The 20,493-nt window shown below is 39.3% G+C and overlaps 1 protein-coding gene across 4 annotated transcripts in view; it reads right to left on the minus strand.

Annotated features, from left to right (window-relative positions):
- Positions 1 to 1,180: 1,180 nt before the first annotated feature.
- Positions 1,181 to 20,493, minus strand: part of LOC121276851 (thiosulfate sulfurtransferase/rhodanese-like domain-containing protein 2) — a 40,649-nt gene continuing 21,336 nt past the window's right edge. The window contains exons 5-9 of one of the 4 annotated variants that reach the window (XM_041185416.1): positions 10,590 to 10,695; positions 9,989 to 10,083; positions 5,862 to 6,020; positions 4,425 to 4,563; positions 1,184 to 1,998 (exon numbers count right to left, since the gene is read on the minus strand). In XM_041185416.1, the coding sequence (XP_041041350.1) occupies positions 1,766 to 1,998; positions 4,425 to 4,563; positions 5,862 to 6,020; positions 9,989 to 10,083; positions 10,590 to 10,695 (732 nt within the window). In that variant the 3' untranslated portion in view covers positions 1,184 to 1,765. Of the gene's footprint in view, positions 1,999 to 4,424; positions 4,564 to 5,861; positions 6,021 to 9,988; positions 10,105 to 10,589; positions 10,696 to 20,493 lie in introns of all 4 variants that reach the window. The other 3 variants (XM_041185415.1, XM_041185419.1, XM_041185417.1) reach the window with 3 other exon arrangements.

Genomic DNA, 20,493 nt, shown 5'->3' on the forward strand with positions numbered 1-20,493 from the left:
CCAGTTGGGGTAGATAATTAGGTTGCAGACTTTTGTGACAATATAGGGTTATACATAGGAGTTACAACGCACAAACAGATGAATCAAACTAAATATCCTGATTGCCATTCATCCTCCACCTGAGTAAATGGCCCTAGTCATTTTGATAAAAACAAAAAACTGCAGATGCTGGAAATCCAAAACAAAAACAGAATTACCTGGAAAAACTCAGCAGGTCTGGCAGCATTGGCGGAGAAGAAAAGAGTTGATGTTTCGAGTCCTCACTGTGGAAGGGTCATGAGGACTTGAAACGTCAAATCTTTTCTTCTCCGCCGATGCTGCCAGACCTGCTGAGTTTTTCCAGGTAATTCCGTTTTTGTTCTAGTCATTTTGATCCTGTTTCCATACCCTTCAGACCTCGTTTCGTCTCCATCTGTCCAACCTAATCTTGAATGTTGACATAAGATTCCTGTTGTTGTAACTTGTCGTATAAACCGGGTTTTCACCACAGATCTGTCAAAGTTATGATGCACAGTCAGAGGAAATTCAAGCTCACAGTTTCTGCCTCCAGCATTAACTCTGGATATAAATTTTACAGTCAACTCTCCTTGCCCTTCATTCTAAATCTCTTGCGTTTGATATTGTATCTATGACTCCCTCATTATAGAGGCCTCATTTAGAGTTCATTCGCATGAGTGGACTCCAATTAGTTAGTGATCCCTATGAGAGAAAGGATTATCCAAAAATGGGCCCTATTTGATTTGTGAAAGAGATTTTGACAGTTTTAACTCCAAGGAAGCTTAAGTAATTTTGATGCTCCCATACTTTCTTTCTCAGCACAAGCACAATTGTTCCAATGGCACAGGCTTCATGAGGGTCTACAACAGAAGGCAGGGTCTTGGTATATCTTCCTTTCAAAAGTCAAAGTAATCGCACAGTTACTTTTGCAGTAGAAACCACATCGATTGCTGGGAAGTCTTAACAGGGCATCCAGTGCTAAATAGAGAAAATAGACCAATTCACCATAGTGACACAGTTTTGTAAAACTATTCCTAGTTTAGAAATTTGCTGCAGATAACAGCATCTAACACCTCTTGATTTGGTATAACTGTATACACCGCTACAAAGCAATTCTACGTAGATTATCTAGATTCTCTGGAGATAGAGAGCAACAAAGGTCACTGCCTGTGGAACATGCATGGGCTTCTTCAATTATTTCAATGAGGAAACCCATGTGGGTCATGCAGTTAGCAATCCATGGTGCTATCTGCCCCAGGAAATCTGTGTTGTCTACATAATACCACTTTAAAGCGGCACTGCATGAATTAATTTTTAGCCTGAAGACCTGAAATAGAATGAGTCAACACGATTGAGAATTTGTTGTTTATTGATTGTAATTTTTAATTCAATTGATCTAATTAATACAAGATTGCTATCAATTTAAGTTGCAAGTAACATGCTGATGAAAACCAACACCACAATAAATCAATCTATATTTTAAATAGGACTATTAAAAAGTGTTAAAATAAAATCAACCTGGTATGTCATAAACCTAAAAACAGATCCTCTAAAAAGATTATCTGGTCATTTATGCACTGCATGTGGGTCCTTGCTACTTGCAAACTGGCTGCCATGTTTCCTGCATTGCCATAGTGACTGCAATTCAAAGGTACTTAAGCACTTTTGAAATATCCTGGGTTATTAAAGTTACTGCAAGTTCCAGCGCCTTTTAAGTCTGATCCATTTTTTCTGGGTTTAAAACAATGGATAGTTTGAAAAGAATTATCTAATGTGGAAACATGACAGGGATTCGCACCCGTTTTTCAGTACATTCACATTCCTCTTTTCTTGGGTGGCCTGACTGAGTTTCAGATGTTGAGTTTTCCTTTTCTTGGCACACAATACAACAGGCTAGAAGGCCCTTTTCTCGACAGTGAACACATGACAAAACAAGCTGACAGCAGTAAGAAGTACTGCAGAGTCTGTATTCATCCCATGGAGCACCACAGTATCTGCACTCTAGAGAAGAAAAACAATGGATTAGTTTAATAAGCAATAGATTCACAAAAGCAAGATAATTTAAACACAATTAGAAACCCAAGTTATAAACACTAATGAACATGCTGAAGCCTGTGATAAAATCATCTGCGGATCAATTCAATACCTTACTCATTAAAAGTTGAGAGCCTGAGGTGAATGACTTGGAAGCTAATGCTGAAGCAAACAGTACAAGTCCCACAGAATGATGGCACCTTTTCTGAATTAAATGAAGCAATGCAGAATGTTGCTCAGTTGGCTGCATCTTTTCAGGAATGTGTGAGCAGTCCAGCCAACATTCCTCCTTCAACCAACACTATCAAAAACACATCAAAATCTGGTCATTAATTTAATTTACCTTTAACGAGATCTTACTGTGAGCAAATTAGGTGCCATTTTCACCTACATAGCACTAGTGACACTTCAAAAGTGACTGATTGGTTGTGAATGTTTGGAGATACCCAATATAAATGCTGGCTTTCAATCCTCATTACCCAAGCCAGATTCCCTTTCTATTTACAAAACAAAAACAGAATTACCTGGAAAAACTCAGCAGGTCTGACAGTGTCGGCGGAGAAGAAAAGAGTTGACGTTTCGAGTCCTCATGACCCTTCAATAGAGCTAGGTGAATCCCAGGGAGGGTTGAAATATAAGCTGGTTTAAGGTGGTGGTGGTGGTGGTGGTGGTGGGGTGGGGTGGGGTTTGGGTGGGGGGAGAGAAGTGGAGGGGGTGGTGTGGTTGTAGGCAAAAGCAGTGATAGAAGCAGATCATCAAAAGATGTCACAGACAGCAGAACAAAAGAACACATAGGTGTCGAAGTTGGTGACATTATCTAAACAAATGTGCTAATTAAGAATGGATGGTAGGGCACTCAAGGTATAGCTCTAGTGGGGGTGGGGGGAGCATAAAAGATTTAAAAATATTTAAAAATAATGGAAATAGGAGGGAAAAAGAAAAATCTATCTAATTTATTGGAAAAAAACAAAAGGAAGGGGGAAGAAACAGAAGGGGGGTGGGGATGGAGGTCAAGACCTAACGTTGTTGAATTCAATATTCAGTCCGGAAGGCTGTAAAGTGCCTGGTCGGAAGATGAGGTGTTGTTCCTCCAGTTTGCGTTGGGCTTCACTGGAACAATGCAGCAAGCCAAGGACAGACATGTGGGCAAGAGAGCAGGGTGGAGTGTTGAAATGGCAAGCGACAGGGAGGTTTGGGTCATTCTTGCGGACAGACCGCAGGTGTTCTGCAAAGCAGTCGCCCAGTTTACGTTTGGTCTCTCCAATGTAGAGGAGACCGCATTGGGAGCAACGAATGCAGTAGACTAAGTTGGGGGAAATGCAAGTGAAATGTTGCCTCACTTGAAAGGAGTGTTTGGGCCCTTGGACGGTGAGGAGAGGAGAGGAAGTGTCTATTTGATTGGGGAGGAGAGGTTGTGTATTGAACTTCCAATAAAACTAGAGCAGGAGGTCTCACTGCTCTTGGAAGAAGTTTCTTGATCTGGGACTTTGCAGCAGTGGCTTAGTCAATCATCGTAGGCCCTTTATTGTGCTTGGAGATCAGCACACTCTGAAAGTCATGGGGCCTGAGAAGAGGTGTCACAGGCATTGATCACTGAAAATAAATCATGAGCGTTAAACATAAATCTTAAATGTGGAGTTGGCATTAATTGCAGGCTGACCATAACTGGAGCTGACCTGTTTTTCTACAGACAAGGTATCTGAGGATTCCATTTGGAGGCAGAATTAGGAAGATGAGCACGATACTAGACGGTTTTTACTTTTTGATTTAAACTAATAAAGTAGGACTTCCTATGCTCAGCCCAATGACCTTATGTAACAACTGTTCTGCAGCATCCCACTGCGCCCTTTACCTGCAGTTTAAAATTTTGAGCATATGTTACTGTAATACAGTGCTAAAAGATCTATCCACCAATTTGCCATCCTGACAATCCCACATAATACATAGATGACATTTGTAAATTATTCCACTTTCTGGTTTATTCACTTGGTAGGAGGTTTTATACTTAACAGCATTCAGCTTCAAAATAGTGACTAAACAGAAATAGGTGTAGGCCACCCAGCCCCTCAAACTCATTCCACCATCCCATTAGCTATTAGCTGACTTGTATCTTCACATTTTTACCTGCCTTTGATACATATATCTTGATATTCTTACTTAACAAAAATCTTTGGACCTCAGTTTTGAAAATTTCAATTGATTCGGTGTCCACAACCTTCAACGGATGGAATTCCAGATTTCTACTACTGTGTTTGTAGAAAAAGCGCTTCCTGAATGGTCCCTCTCTAATTTTATTATTGTAGCCCCTTGTTTTGGATTCTCCTAACAACAGCAAGAATCACTTCAATGGTTCAAATATAACAATGCATAAAAAGTTTATCTGTTGTACTTACCTGAAATAACGTCATCATTTGCAGAAATGGCATAGCGATTGTCAAAAACAAACAACTTTCCCCTGTAGAAGCCACTTGGAAACTGTTCCAGATATTTGTGGATTCCACCCTTGAGCTGGTAAACTTCCTTACACACATTCTAAATTGCAAGCATGAAGTAGTATTCAACAAATAAATTGAGAAGATACTTACTGCTACATATCAATGGGGGTGATGGAAAATTTGGTCTCTAACACAGGAGTTTTTTTTGTCTTTGTGAGCCATTTTGGTATGTACAATAGGCCATGTACATCAGTGGTTCTCAAACTTAGGTCCACAGAGAAATTCTAGGGGGTCTGAGAAATAATCTGAAATGTGAACTGGGAGGCAGGAGTGAGCTGGGCCTTACACCTAGCAGGGGAGTATGCAATGATGGACAAACTCTGCAGCGAGAAGCAGCTACATCCATGTAATTAATATTTGTAACTAAGTACCTGTCTTCTTAAGAGCATTATTAAATCACACTTTACATGCAGCACTTATATTTTGTGAGTATTTTATGCAAAAAGTTTGATAACCACTGACATACATATACGAGAATAAATTCAGGACTCCTGCCTGACCAGTGAGTAGCAGCATTCAGTAGGATCAGGATTACTATGTCGTGCTTCTCTCTGAGCTCAGCATTTCATGAGGAGGGTTTGAAAGTACTACATTTGATGAAATATATTCCCAAAATAATTACAATTTTAAATAGAAGATGGTAAGACATCCTGAAGTTCTAAATTAGAATTCAATCACAGAAAAGGCAACGACATGAAGAGTAATCCTTTCTATATTTACAGGTGCATGGGATTCATAAGTAGGACAATCCTGTGAGCAAGAAATCTAAACACCAAAAGTAGCAAGGTACTTCAGCCTCATGGGTTGGACTGTGAGCACCTGAAACCTAGGGGCTATAATGTGGATAATCCTGGTTTAACATCCTGTAACATACCCAAATACAGGAACAAAGTGACAGTTACGTCAACAGTCCATTAAACAGTAATTAAATATTATTCACAGAAAGTCTAATTAGAGGAGTCTTGGATCTTGGATAGAAGTAAATTGCTTTCACAGTCTTAGTTAACTTTACCAATAACATTAAACTATGTATGTGTGAACCACATTGACACTCAGTTAGTTTTAATGAAGATCTTCATGTAAGATTACCCACAGAGGAACTCTAAAAATACATATCTTAAAAATGACAGGAAGCTCACCTCCAGGGAGTAATTTGTCAGTACTTATTCACATGTGCTTTTCCTTTAATAGGTAAAATGAGTGAATCACTCTGGACTACGGTAATTTAATTCCACAAGTGCATAAATGTACAGCAGGTTTTGGCATTTTGCCACGTCAAGTTAACCACAAGGCTTAAGGTTCCATGTAATGCTCCTATACCATTAATCATCTCACCTTTGACCTTAGATAGGCTGAACCTCGTTCACAGCGGATTCCTCCTGTACAATACATAAGGACCTGTTTGTCCTTGAAACATTCCAAATTTGTATCGACATAATCTGGAAAGTAGCTGAATTTCCGGATATTAGGAGCAACGCAATGTTGAAAATTTCCCTAAGCAACACAAAGCAACAGCTATAATTTAGCAATCAAATCTTAAGAGTACAAAAATTCTACAATAAGTACATATTCTGCCATTATTCAATAAAAAAAGCTGATGCTAGAGTTCAGTGCAACACAAAAATTTTTATTCATGAAAAAACTAATGCCATAAACCAACAGTGAACTGACGTTATTGCATATTCACAGTGCTCCTGAGGACAATACAATGACAATTTTGAATGGGAAGAGTTTCTTATCACAAACTGTGATGCTTATGCACATAAACCAGGAGGTAGCTCACGTCATCTGAGCTTATTCCAACCAGTTTTATTACATGGTCTGTCTGCTCCATGCGATATAATAATTGGTTCATCCAACCCAGATAATTGGTGGATTTTGACAGTTGACAGTACCTTCACCTGAGTCAAAGGATTGACCTCAAGCCCCTTTCCAGGATTGAATATCTCACCTGACAACACCCCCCCCCCACTGCAGTACTGAGGAGGAGATACATTGTTAGAGGTGCATTCTTTCCAATGAGACATCAAATCAAGGCCTTGTTTATTGCTTAAATGGGTGTAAAATATATTACCGTACCATTTGAAGAGGAGCAAGGAGTTCTTCAGTGTTCAGGTTATCAATACAACTACTTCTTTTACATAACAAAAGAAGGGTGTCTACTCTGGCTGGCTACTTGATAGCATCTCGAGATGCTGAGTGTAGAAATAAGGTGGCTCACGCAACAGATCATCGTAGGCAGATTGATGTGATGTGTTCCATGGTCTGGAACTCATGGCCACAATCGTACTTCAGGTCACCCGTCATCTTACAGCAATGCAGTAGGTGACCACATCATCTATGCTCCCTGTGGATTTGGTTGAGTGCTGACCACTGTTGTCAAGGATATTTGACATTTAGTATAGTAATGAGATATGACCTTAGCTCAAAAGGGCATGATGTAGAATCAGCTTGGGCAGAGATAAGAAATAGTAAAGGTAAGAAGTCACTTGGTGTAGTTTACAGGGCCCCGAACTGTAGTTACACAGTAGGACAGAGTATACAGGAATAAATAAATGGGCATGTAAGAAAGGTATTGCAATGATCATGGGTGACTTTAATCTACATGCAGATTGGGCAAATCACATTGGCAAAGGTAGCCTGGAAAATGAGTTGAGTGTATTCCGGGCAATTTCTTACAGCATTACATTCTAGCGCCAACCAGGGAGCAGGTTATTCTAGACCTGGTTATGTCTAATGAGACAGGATTGATTAAAAAGTTCAAGGTAAAGGAACCTCTAGGCAACAGTGATCATAACATGATAGAATTTCACGTTCAGTTTGGAGGTGAGTAGAGTGGGTCTAAGACTAGTGTTTTAAACCTAAATAAAGGTAATATCAGGGTATGAAGGCAGAGTTGGCTAAAGTGAATGGAAACGAAGTTAAAAGGTTAGGACAGTAGAGATGCAGTGGCAGACTTTGAAGGAGATGTGTCATAACTTTCAACAAAGCTGTATTGCAGTGAGAAAGAAAGGCTCTTTGAGACGGCGGATTCATCCGTGGCTAAATAAGGACAGTATCAAATTGAAACTCTCCCTGTACAAATCTCTGAAGATTAGTGGTAGGTCAGAAGATTGAACAAATTTTAAGAACCAGCAAAAGCAGACTAAAAATAACAAACAGGGTGAAATTAGACTGAGATAGAAAGCTAGCTAGAAATATAAAAACAAATGGTAGGAGTTTCTGCAAGTATTTAAATAGGAAAAGAGTAACTAAAGCGATTGTTGGTCCTCTAGAGAGCGTGTCTGGGGAATTAATAATAGAAAACAAGCATTGAACAGGTATTTTGTGTCTGTCTTTGGATTCTGCACAGGTACCAGCAGGTTGGAAAATAGCAAATGTAACACATCTATTGGACTTCTGTATGAGTAATGAGCTGCCTTGTCATGTATGTGATAGGATTCGTCCTCACAGCTCACTGTGTCCACATATATATATGGGCTGCCCAAGGCACACAAGTGATATCCCTTTACACCCTATCTTATCCATGACTGATTCTGTACAACATGAATTGACCAAATTCTTGGATGAGTTGCTACAAACAACTCTGCACAAGTTTTCCACATACACGGTGAAAGATTCCTTCACCTTTGCGAAGACCATACAGGGTTTGCATATCAATAGCAATGATGTATCCATGTGCTCGTTCAAAATAGCTAGCCTACTCACCAATGTACCACTCAAGCCACAGGCATTTGCACCATGTCACTATTTCATGTTGATCTTGATGCGCCACCATTGTCTGAACCTATATTCGTTGAACTTATAAACTCAGAAACTCATGCAGTTGAGTTCAGTTTTAACAATATTTATGCCCAAGTAGATGGTGTTGTCATGAGAACCCCTGAAGGCCCAGCTCTTGCAAGCATCTTTGTCGGTTTCCACAGGAAACACTTCTTCAATGGAATGATACCTAACTTCCAACCTCTGCATATTTCTAATACATAGATGAAATATTTGCTATATTTGAATCTACAGCTGCATGTAAGAATTTTCTTACACATCCTAATGGGCTCCATCCTGCGCTCAAATTTGCCTTTGAAATGGAGCAGTCAAATGAACTCCCTTTCCTCAAAGTACTAATTGAGAAACCTGCCAATGGTTCTCTGCTACCGTCTACTGCAAGCCTACCTTCACTGATCAATATATTTATTGGGATTTCTACGGTTCCACGCGATATTAGATTGGCCTTATCGACAATCTTGTAAATAGAGCCCGAGCTATTTGCACACCGTGTAACTTTGATGCCAAAATAGGGCTCATCAAAGCTATCCTATGGGATAACGGTATCCTAATCAGATCATTGTTTGCTGTATGTCGCACAAACTCATGGATGGACTTAAGGTTGCTACGTTTGGTCCTGAAATGCACCCAGTCCACGTCAGATTACCCTGCGATGTCTCAAAAATGTGAGCAACAGGTGAAGCTAGCCATTGCAGGTTGCTACTATGCAGTAGCAACACAAGTGGTATTCTCTACTAACAGGATGCTGCCTTCAAACCAAAAAGACATTCCGCCTATCACACAAATGAGTAATGCAATATATGAATTTCAATGGTGTGATGCCAGGTACGTAGGACGTACATCCGGATGACTGGTGGATCGTATCAAGCAGCATGTTGTTTCAGCTGTTCGCAACAGGCAAAGTACTGACCATATCGAACCAGTGTTTGCAAAACTAAAAACGGTGTCCAACATTAGATGTGATTCCGTGATTGGACAGCACTTGCCAAACAATCCTGAATGTACTAAGAACTACCTGACAACCAATTTAAGATTATCAATCAGACTCGCAATGTGGCTCACTTACGTGTACTAGAAGGTACATATATTCATACACAGTGCCCTGTCCTTTGTAAACAGAAAGAGCATGTCGATACATTGTGCCTTTTACAATACAAAAAGCTTGGGGACAGTCATTCCCTGGTTCATTCCCCATGACAAAGCCTTGACCAGAATCAACCTGCCTGCTTTGAATTTAAACAAAAGTTAGTTAACTGTTACCTGGTACATTCTCCATGGCAACGCCTCTACCAGAATTCACTTGCCAAACAATCAGTGTACTCTTCTCATGCAGTATAAATTGCTGTTCTCTTTACAATTGGTATTCTTGCCAATCTATCTTGGTGAGTGAAAAGCTTCAACAGCGTGCCTGTTTTTTTCAGTAACACTCAAGTTTTGTACTACCAAGCGACTAAATGTAACACTTTCATTCAAGAAAAGAGGAAACAGAAAGCTGGAAACTATAGACTAGTTAGACTAACATCTGTCATAGGGAAATCAACAGAATCCATTATTAAGGAGATTATAGCAGGATACTTAGAAAAGCATAATAGGCTCAGAGAGAGTTAACATGGTTTCGTAAAATAGAAATCATGTTTAACAATTTTTAAATAAATAAATTAATCTGTATAAATACTCACTATTTTGCTCTCATAGAAGTTCCTGCAGTCCAGCAGAATGGTGTCTTTTCGAATTTGGGCATTGTTGGACAACGCTTCTATTTTCCTGTGGAATTCTTCGGGAGTTAAATGAATTCCTATGATACCATTTATGAAATGAGCACAAAAGCAATCAAGTTACAGCTGTGCTCAATATTAGCATTGCTACAATAAAATTAAATAGTTATTCAATTATGCCAGCAAGATCTAGTTATCTACAAAGATTATCAATCAGACTCGCAATGTGGCTCACTTACGTGTACTAGAAGGTACATATATTCATACACAGTGCCCTGTCCTTTGTAAACAGAAAGAGCATGTCGATACATTGTGCCTTTTACAATGAAAAAAGCTTGGGGACAGTCATTCCCTGGTTCATTCCCCATGACAAAGCCTTGACCAGAATCAACCAGCCTTTGTTTACTTCAGATCCTGCTCTCACCCCAAAACCACTCTGGTACTCAAAAATAATCATCAACAATAATAGTGGCACAAATTATAAATGAACTGCAGTGCCATTTATGAACAGATTTTTAGTTATACAATGTACCAGCAACTAATCCAATGTTGCTCCTTCACTTACCAGCATCTTTATAAGAAACCTTCTCAGGATCCACTCCCATGGGAACAACCTCTTTAAAAACTCCAACTCGCAGCTCTTGGAAACAGTGGGATCCTCCTGCACTCCGCTTAGCCACAAATATTTATTGTAAGAATTCTTTTGTAGGTACCAGAGATATGAACAGTGTGAATGGATTTACATATCAATGCAGGAAATGCAATATATTAAATTTTGGATTTATCAGAATATTATTAAAAAACATAAAACGGTGAATGTAAAAACACAATATCACAGTTTGCAAAGATGCAATTTGAACTCTTCAGAACTTGGCCTCAGATTTCAAATTAAAGCATTCTTGCCCACATAATAAACTTGTCTGCAAAATTTAAGTCCACAGGTACGAAACTGAGTAAGGTCTAAGGAACAGAAAGTACACAGTAGTGGTGAATGATTATTTTTCAGACTGGAGGGAAGTGTGCTGTGGTGTCCCCCTGGGTTATGCGTTGATGCACTGCTTTTTTGATATAAATTAATGACAGGGGCTTGGGTATACAAGACATAACTTCAAAGTTTGAAAATGACACAAAATTGGGAAATGTAGTTAACAATGAGGCGTATAGCAGAAGACTTCAAGACGACGTAGACTGGTGAAATAGGAAACCTCATTGCTGATAAAATTTAAAATAGACAAGTGTCAAGTGATTCATTTTGGTAGGATGGAGAGAGGCAATATAAACTAAACGGTAAAACTTTCAAGGCAGTACAGGAAGCGAGAGACCTGGAGTGTCGTACACAAAACTTTGAAGTTGGCAAAGCTTAAAAGTCCGTTGAAAAGGCCTTTTCCATAAGAGTAGAAAATCAAGCTGAACCGTTATAAAACACTGGTTAGGTCCTGCCTGGAGTATTCTGGAAAATCTGGGGACCATGTTTTAGGAAAGATGTCAAGGTCTTAAAGAGGGTGCAGAGGGGATTAGCTAGAATGATAACTGGGAAGAAAGACTTTAATTATGTAGAGAAAATGGGATTGTTCTTACAGCAGAAAAGCTAAAGGGAGATTTGATAGGTCTTGATAGAATAAATAAGGAGAAACCATTTCCACTGGTAGAAGGGTTGGTAAACAAAGGATGTAGGTTAAAAAACCAGAGGTGACACAAGGGAAAAAACAAATTATGTAGTGAGTTATTATCTAGGATGTACTGCCTGAAAGGGGGGTTGAACCAGATTTATTAATGACTTTTAAAAGGGAATTGAATGAATACTTGAGAAGGGAAAATTTTCTGGGCTATGGGAAAAGGGCAGGGAGTGAGACTAATTGTTTGGCTCTTTCAAAGAGCCAGCACAAGTACACTGGGCCAAATGGTCACTTTCTGTGCTGTATCATTCTTTGATACCATAATCCCTTAGTTAAGTGTCTATCATACTCATAGGTTAATAAGCCTATAAAAACGCAAATAAAGCAGCAGAATTTGATTTTGGAGGGATAGACTTGAAAAGCACAGATGTTATACTAAACTTGTATAGACCTTGGTCTCCAAATTATAAAAACAAAATTTACACGCACAGAGGTAGAAGCAAAAAAGATTTATGAAGATGATACCAGAACTGAAATGGCATTCCTATCAGGAAGAGCTGAGGTTCTTTTCTCTAGAAAATAGAAGGCTAATAGTGGTGTTGTGATTGACATGTTTCAGATTATAAAATAGAGATGTTTCCATTTGTGGTGGAGACTAAAAATAGGGGTTTAAGTATAAGATTGTCAGTAATAAATTCAATAAGGAATTCAGGAGAAAGTGACACTCACTGCCACAAGGAGTAGTTGAGGCAAACAGCATGGATATACTTCATGTGGAATGCTAAACAATACAGGAAAAAAGGAATAGAAGGCTATCCTGATAGGGTTAGATGAAGGTGATGAGGCGGAGGCTCCTGTGGAGCTTAAACACGGGGCAAAATACTATTTCTACACAGTACATTCTAAATAATCTACATATATAAATACAGATACATGCAGATACACATACGCATGCACAAAGATTTCCAAATTGCTCAATATGCACATACATCAATCATACCGAACATGCAGATTGTAATTAGAGGCATCTGAATGACGTGAAACCTTTGCTCAAATGGGTTATCTTTATCTGACCCCAAAGCCAATGTACACCCCTACCCACCATTATGATCCTTCCCTAGGGATTGCGTTTTGATGTGTTAGGAATGCTTGTGTGTTCCCATAAACCCTAGAAAATGTGAAGGATACATATGCTGGAAAATTGACATTTTACTTTTATCAACAACTCTCAGATCAGATACAGCCTTGATACCTTGAAGCTCCCACCATACTCTAGCAACATGTCTCAATCTCAGAAGTGTACTCTCTTTATTGCATCAAAGTGAATATTTTAATTTCCCACACTCCTCATTCTTACTTCCCTTCTCAGTGAGCTTAATAACTTGTGTCAAACTTTGGGAAGTTCTGTTTCATGAGCCTGTCCCCACTGGTAACTGGGTCAAGAGCACCTACAGAAATTTCAGTTAGGACCTTATAGTTATCTCCAAAAGAAACTTTCAGCCAATTATACAGGGCTAAATTAAAACCCAGGTCCCACAGAGGGTCTACTGTGCAACCTAATTTCAATTTTTTTTATTGTAAAGAACATATCCTTTTATTTCTGTTGGACTGTGGGTTAAAATTACAATGGCTGCAGTTTGAAAGACATGTTACTGGAACAGTGTGAGGGATATGTACAATGTTGCTGTCCTGGAACAGAGTGTGCCATGAAAGGCAGGATGGTGCTGAGGAGTTTGGTCTAATGGGAAGCTGCCTGGCAACATTTTAATTGGCTCCTAACCAGGTAATCAGAGTTTGTGTGAAAGCAGTGCGGAATGGCTCCTAGCCTGAAAGGGAAAAGACCTAAAACCTCTGCCTCCTGTGTGTGTCAGTACAGTAATTACTGATTACAGTAATTCTACAATGGCAGCTAGCTGGTTTTTTCTCTCATATCTCTATAACCTGCTCTCTCTCTGAAAACCCATCAAGAGGAAAAGGGGAAAATCACCATTGGAGACATTGAAAAGCAAGTGCTCAACCAGTGAACTAAAGACTGAAAGTGCTGGGAAGACCACCTCATGCCATCAACAAAGAACTGAAAGGAATTTGGAAGACATCGATCAAAATCAACCCATCTAGTCCTGCACTCTGGAATTGATGCTATTGAACTGTTTTATCCCACCCTTAAAATCCATGTTTTTGTATGTCTTGTATGTGTGCATATAGGGATTTAATAAGGGGTAAAGTTTAGGTTATAGAGTTAGAAATTGGCATTTCATATCTTTCTTTTGCCACTGGTTAAAGACAATTTGTTCAATAAACAGTTGTTTAATGAAGTTTACAAACCTGGTGCTTGTATTCTGTTAACCCAAATTAAACAATTAGGTGGATTGATCAAACTTTTCACATTTGTCGCAGCTCATGGAGCAGTGGAGCTTGATATTGCAGTGTACTATCTCTGGTGAGTCATGACAAAGTTTGGGGGCTTGGTCCGGGATAGTTTGGAACAAAAGACAACGATGATTTGTATGTAGATTTAGTAAGTCATAAAAGCTAAATGGAAACACCAGGTTTGCACTGTCAAAAATAAGATGGCACTGGAAACTGCTAAAGCTTTTCTGCAAGTGGAAGGCATGTCCCTGATGATTTTACAAGGGATCCCAAAAGCCAGGTTAATCGAACTGGCAGTAAATCAAAAGTAGGATTGCCTGCCAAAGCTAGGAAGGCACAGATAATCGAAGAGAAAGCACAGCATTTCAAGCTGAAAGGAATACCTGAGATATCGAGTTCTCCAAGGGGTGATTCATTGGAATGGGCTAAAATTCAGTTGCAAATGAAAAAACTTGAGCTAGAGGCAGCAGAAAGAGAAAGGGCATTTTAAAGGGAGTTAAAATGGTGAGATTAGACAAGCAGGAAAGAGAAAAAGAGAGAGACATAAAATTCCAGCTTAGAATGCCAGCAGTTAAAAAAGAGACACCAGTAGGTGAGGCAGGACATATTTCCAGGTCAGAACCCAGCGGGGAGATGTTTAGATTTGTACAAGCTCTTCCAAGGTTTGAGGAAAGGGATGTTGAAGCATTATTTATTTTCTTTGAGAAGATAGCTAAACAGATGAACTGGCCAAATGAATACTGAACATTGCCCATGCAGAGCAAATTAATGGGTAGAGCACAGGAAATGTATGCTTCACTGTCAGTGGAGGTTTCTTGGGATTATGTGGTGAAAAAGGCCATTTTGAGTGCAACTCATATGAGTTGGTCCCTGAAGCATATAGACAAAAGTTTCAAAATTTAAGGAACCAGCCTGGCCAAACTTACATTGAATCCAAAAGGATTAAGCAAAGCAGTTTTGACAGGCGGATACAAGCATTAGTTGAAACTACTTATGAATTTCTCAGAGAGATGAATCTTTTGGAAGAATTTAAAAACTCCCTACCTTCTGTAATAAGAACCCATATTGAAGACCAAAGGGTTGCAACTGCTAGACAGACAGTAGTTATGGCTGACGATTATGAGCTGATCCATAAAACTAAACCTTTTTCCATCACCCCGATAAATTTGAAAAGGATAGAAAGTAGGAGAGTGAAAGGAAGGCAAGCAGCCAGGGTAAAGAATGCATAGCTGGAAATACCGTGAGATCTGCCCCCCAGATCAGGAAAGAAGGTACAAAGGGTGCAGGTGAAACGTGAAGGCCTAAGTGTTTCCATTGTAATAATGTTGGACACATTTGTTCAGATTGCTGGAAGTTGCATGGGCTAGAAGCCCATGGGACTTATTGGAGTTCATAAGATAGAGTCTGAAAAGGGAACTCAAAGAAAATGCCACAGATCAAATTGTAGCTTTAACAACAAATAAAGGACTGGAGGTAACCACTGCTGTGAATTGCAGGTGAAGTGAATAAGGTAGATGAGAGATATAAAGGGTTTTTATCTAAAGATAACCACGTTTTCATCAAATGATGCAGCTAAACCCATAACTATATTAAGGGACACAAGAGCTACTCAAACTCTTTTGCTTGAGAAGGACCTTGTTTTCCCTCCAGAGAGTTCAATGAAAACTAAAGTATTGGTAAACGGATTAAATGGAGAGTATATCCCGGTTCCATTGTACAAAGTGCAATTGGAGAGTGATTTGTTGTCTGGATCGGTGGTTGTAGGAGTGGTTAAGAAATTACCAGATGATGAGTTGATTTACTCCTGGGGAATGATTTGGCTTTGCCCATAATTATGGAAAGATTGAGAGAGACTAAAGAGATGTAGCAGTTACAAGAACGAGTTCCTGGTATTTTTCCATCATGTGTGGTGACCAGAGCAATAGCTAAACAAAGTCCATCACCAGAGGTCAAAGTAATACCACGAGCAGACCTTAGAGAAAGGATGAGGATAATTCAGAGGAAATGTTTGACATGTCTTCATTAATTGAGGCTCGGAAAACAAAGTTAAAGTTAGCACAGTCAGCTCACACTGAAGTGAAGGCTGATGGAGTTCCAGAGTGCTATTTCATTAAAAACAGTGTACTGATGAAGAAGTGGAGACACCCTCACAGGCCTGCAGATGAGGAATGGACAGTTGTTCATCAGATAGTGTACCACCCAAATATCATAAGGAGATATTGAGTAGCAGCATATGAAATTCCTATGACAGGACATAAGACCATAACCATAAGAAGTAGGAGCAGAAGTAGACCATTCAGCCCACCAAGTCTGCTCCGCCATTCAATGAGATCATGGATGATCTGATAATCCTCAACTCCACTTTCCTGCCTTTTCCCCATAAGCCTTGATTACCTTACTGATTAAAAATGTCTATCTCAGCCTTGAATATACTTAACAACCCAGCCTTTACAACCCTCTGCGGTAAAGAATTCCACTGATTGACTAGCCTGTGAGAGAAGAAATTCCTCCTCATCTCTGTTTTAAATGGGCACCCCTTACTCTGAGATTACGCCCTCTGGTCCTAGACTCTCCCACAAGAGGAAACAACCTCTCAGCATCTACCCTGTCAAGCCCCCAAAGAATCTTAAAAGTTTCAATAAGGTCGCCTTTCATTCTTCTAAACTCCAATGAGTACTGGCACAACCTACTTAACCTCTCCTCATAAGAAAATCCCTCCAAACCGGGAATCAACCTAATGAACGTTCTCTGGACTGCCTCCAATGCCAGTATATCTTTCCTTAGATAAGGGGACCAAAATTGTTCACAGTATTCTAGGTGTGGTCTAACTAATGCCTTGTATAGTTTTAGCAAGACTTACCTATTTTTATACTCCATTCCCTTTGAAATAAATGCTAACATTCCATTTGCCTTCCCTATTATCTGTTGAACTTGTATGTTAGCATTTTGGGATTCATGCAAAACGACTCCCAAATCCCTGTGCTGCAGCCTTTCTCCATTTAAATAATATTCAGCTCCTCTATTCTTCCTGCTAAAGTGCATATTTTCCCACATTATATTCCAGTAGGAATATGGAAAACCCAAGCATCAATAAACAGGCATTTTACCTGGCCAAGACTTCATAAGGACATAGTGCAATTTTGTAAAACGTGTCATACATGTCAGGTAGTAAGTGGACCTCAACATGTAATCAAACCAGCATCTTTAATACCCATACCAGTTTTTGATGAACCATTCAATCGGGTATTAGTAGATTGTGTAGAACCATTACCCAAAATGAAAAAAGGACATCAGTATATCCTTACAATCATGGATAAGACAACCCGATTTTCAGAAGCTATTCCTTTAAGGACAATTACAGCTAAGGTGGTAGTGGAAAAGTCAACTCAGTTTTTCACTTGTTATGGTCTACCAATTGAAATACATTCTGACTAAGGTTCTAATTTCATGTCTAAAATTTTCGAGGACATAATCAGCAGTTTGGGTATCAAGCAAATAAAGTCTGCCCATCATCACAGGCACAGGGAGCTTCAGAGATGTGCCATCAGCCTCTCAAAACCATGATTAAGACCTATTGCCATGAATACCCAAAGAGTTGGGACAAAAGATTAGATTTCTTACTATTTGCTACCGGAGATTCTCCAAATGAATCCCAAATCCCTCTGTGCTGCAGCTTTCTGCAGTCTTTCTCCATTTAAGTAATATTCAGCTCCTCTATTCTTTCTGCCAAAGTGCATAACTTCACATTTTCCCATATTATATTCCATCTGCCACTTTTTTGCCACTTACTGAACCTGTCTATATCCCTCTGTAGACTCCTCGTGTCATCCTCACCACTTGCCTTCCCACCTATTTTTGTATCATCCGCGAATATGGCAATAGTACATTCACTTCCCTCATCTAAATCATTAATATATGTTGTAAATAATTGAGGCCCCAGCACTGATCACTGCGGCACACTAGTTACAGGTTGCCATCCTGAAAATGACCCCCTTATCCCAACTCAGTCTTCTATTAGTTTGCCAATCCTTGCTAATATACTACCCCTAACACCATGGGCTGTTTTCTTATTAAGTAGCCTTATGTGTGGTACCTTACCAAATGCCTTTTGGAAATCCAAATATATTATACCTACTGGTTCCCCTTTATCTATCCTGCGTGTAAAGAGGTCCATTAAAAGTAATTAAGGAAAAGTTTCTAAAGCAGAAAGACGAATCCTCCATGTTGGATTATGTGTCCATGTTTCTAGAAAGACTCACAGGAGCATGTAAAGCAGCATGAGAAATCATGAGATTTTTGGGAATGTGGGGGTTTTATTGGAAGTTTGTGCCTAACTTCAGCACAATAGCTGTACCTCTCACCAATTTATTAAGAAAACAGGCAAAAGTGGTACGGTAAGCAGAATACCAAGCAGCCTTTGAAAAGCTGAAGGCAATCTTAATAAATGAACCAGTGTTGGCCACCCCTGACTTTACCAAACCTTTTAAAATGGCAATTGATACTAGTGACTTAGGGGTAAGTGCAGTCCTATTACAAGATGATAAATTAGTAATAGAGAAGACGGTGGGGTACTTTTCCAAGAAACTAAATCAATATCAGAAGAGCTACTCTAAAGTAGAAAAAGAAACTCTAGGATTGTTGTTGTCTCTTCAGCACTTTGAAGTTTATATCTGACACGATAACAAAGAAACACTAATCTACACTGACCATCCGCTGGCGTTCATTGAAAAGTTTAAAACTCGAAATGTGAGGTTGTTTAGCTGGAGTCTATTGCTTCAACTATTCAATGTAAAGATTGTTCACATTGCCGACAAAGATAACGTGATCGCAGATGCATTGTCCCGGGTGTAAAATACTAAGTTAATGGGGTAAGAAATGCTGAAGACTGTATAAGATTGTATAAGGGGGAGGAAGGTGAATAGAAGTAAGTCTCGTGGTTTGTCGTCCATGTGTCATATACCTTGTGATGAAATGCACTTTTGAAATGGTGATTCATCTCTTTTAAGGACAGAGGCATGTAAAGAACATTTCTTTTTTATTTCTATTCAACTGTGGATTAAAATTACAATGGCTGCAGTTTGAAAGATATGTTGACTGGAACAGTGTGAGGGATATATACAATGTCGCTGTCCTGGAACAGTGTGTGCCATGAAAGACAAGATTGTGCCGGGGAGGAGTTCAGCCTAATGAGGAACTGCCTGGCAACAACATTTTAATTGGCTCCCAACTAGGTGACCAAGGGTTGTGAGACAGCAGTGCAACAGAATAGCTCCTAGCCTGAAAGGGAAAAAACCTAAATCCTCTGCCTCCTGTGTGTTAGATTCCAGTAATGCCACAATAATAGCTAGCTGGCTTTTTCTCCTCATATCTCTATAACCTGCTCTCTCTCTGAAAACCCCTGTCAAGTGGAAAAGGGGAAAATCACCATCAGAGACATTGAAAGGCAAGTGCTCAACCAGTGAACTAATGACTGAAAGTGCTGGGAAGACCACCTCATGTCATCAACAAATATTGAAAGGAATTTGGAAGACTTAGATTAAATCTGCCCATTGAATCCTATACTTCAGAATTGGTGCTATCGGACTGTTTTATCCCACCCCTAAAATCCATGTTTTTGTGTGTTTTATGTGTCTTGTATATGTGTGTATAGGAATTTAAGAAGGGTTAGAGTTTAGGTTATAGAGATAGAAATTAGCATTTCATATTTCTTTCTTTTGTCACTGGTTAAAGACAATTTGTTCAATAAACAGTTATTTACTTATTAAGTTTACAAACCTGGTGCTTGTATTTTGTCAACCTAAATTAAACAATTAGGTGAGTTGATCAAAATTTTCACATTTGTTGCGGTTCAGGGAGCAGTGGGGTTTAAAATTGCAGTGCATTATCCCCAGTGAGTCGTGACATTATACAAACACACTGATATTTTTTTAATTTATTTTTTATGAATTTCATCAAAAACAGGGAAAAAATGGTTCAGGCCAGCATTTCTGTCTTCTCTTACTGGCAAATGTAAGATTGGTTCTTGACCTTCTCAAAATATTCCCACATTTGGTCATTTTGCATTGGTTGTTAGAATATTGCAAGATCAGGAAAGACTTCTGCAATGCCTACTCCAGCCCTGATTTGGACAGAATTACTGGCACACAGTTCCAACCTAGTGATTTCTAGCTATGTTTAACTTCTTAATTTTCTACATCAAATTTCTTCCAATCCCCACTACACTCCTGCCTTCTTGCTGTTGAACTTGAGCACTCACTGAATTCTATACCTCCCTGTGGTTACAGAGGAAGCATGGTCAGAATGGTGGGAAGTCCAGTAATTGCTTTGCTGCCACAGAATCTTTCTACTTTATTGTTTCATCCACAAGCTTTGTTGCTGCCCTGGTTGACCTTGGTCCAAGTCTTGCTGGCAGAAAATACCCTGCCTTGCTTTGCTGCTGGTGGCATCCTTCTTTAGACTGCATTCATCATAAAACTTTCCTGT

The sequence above is a fragment of the Carcharodon carcharias genome, chromosome 4 (genome assembly GCF_017639515.1).
Source record: "Carcharodon carcharias isolate sCarCar2 chromosome 4, sCarCar2.pri, whole genome shotgun sequence".
NCBI lineage: Eukaryota > Metazoa > Chordata > Chondrichthyes > Lamniformes > Lamnidae > Carcharodon > Carcharodon carcharias.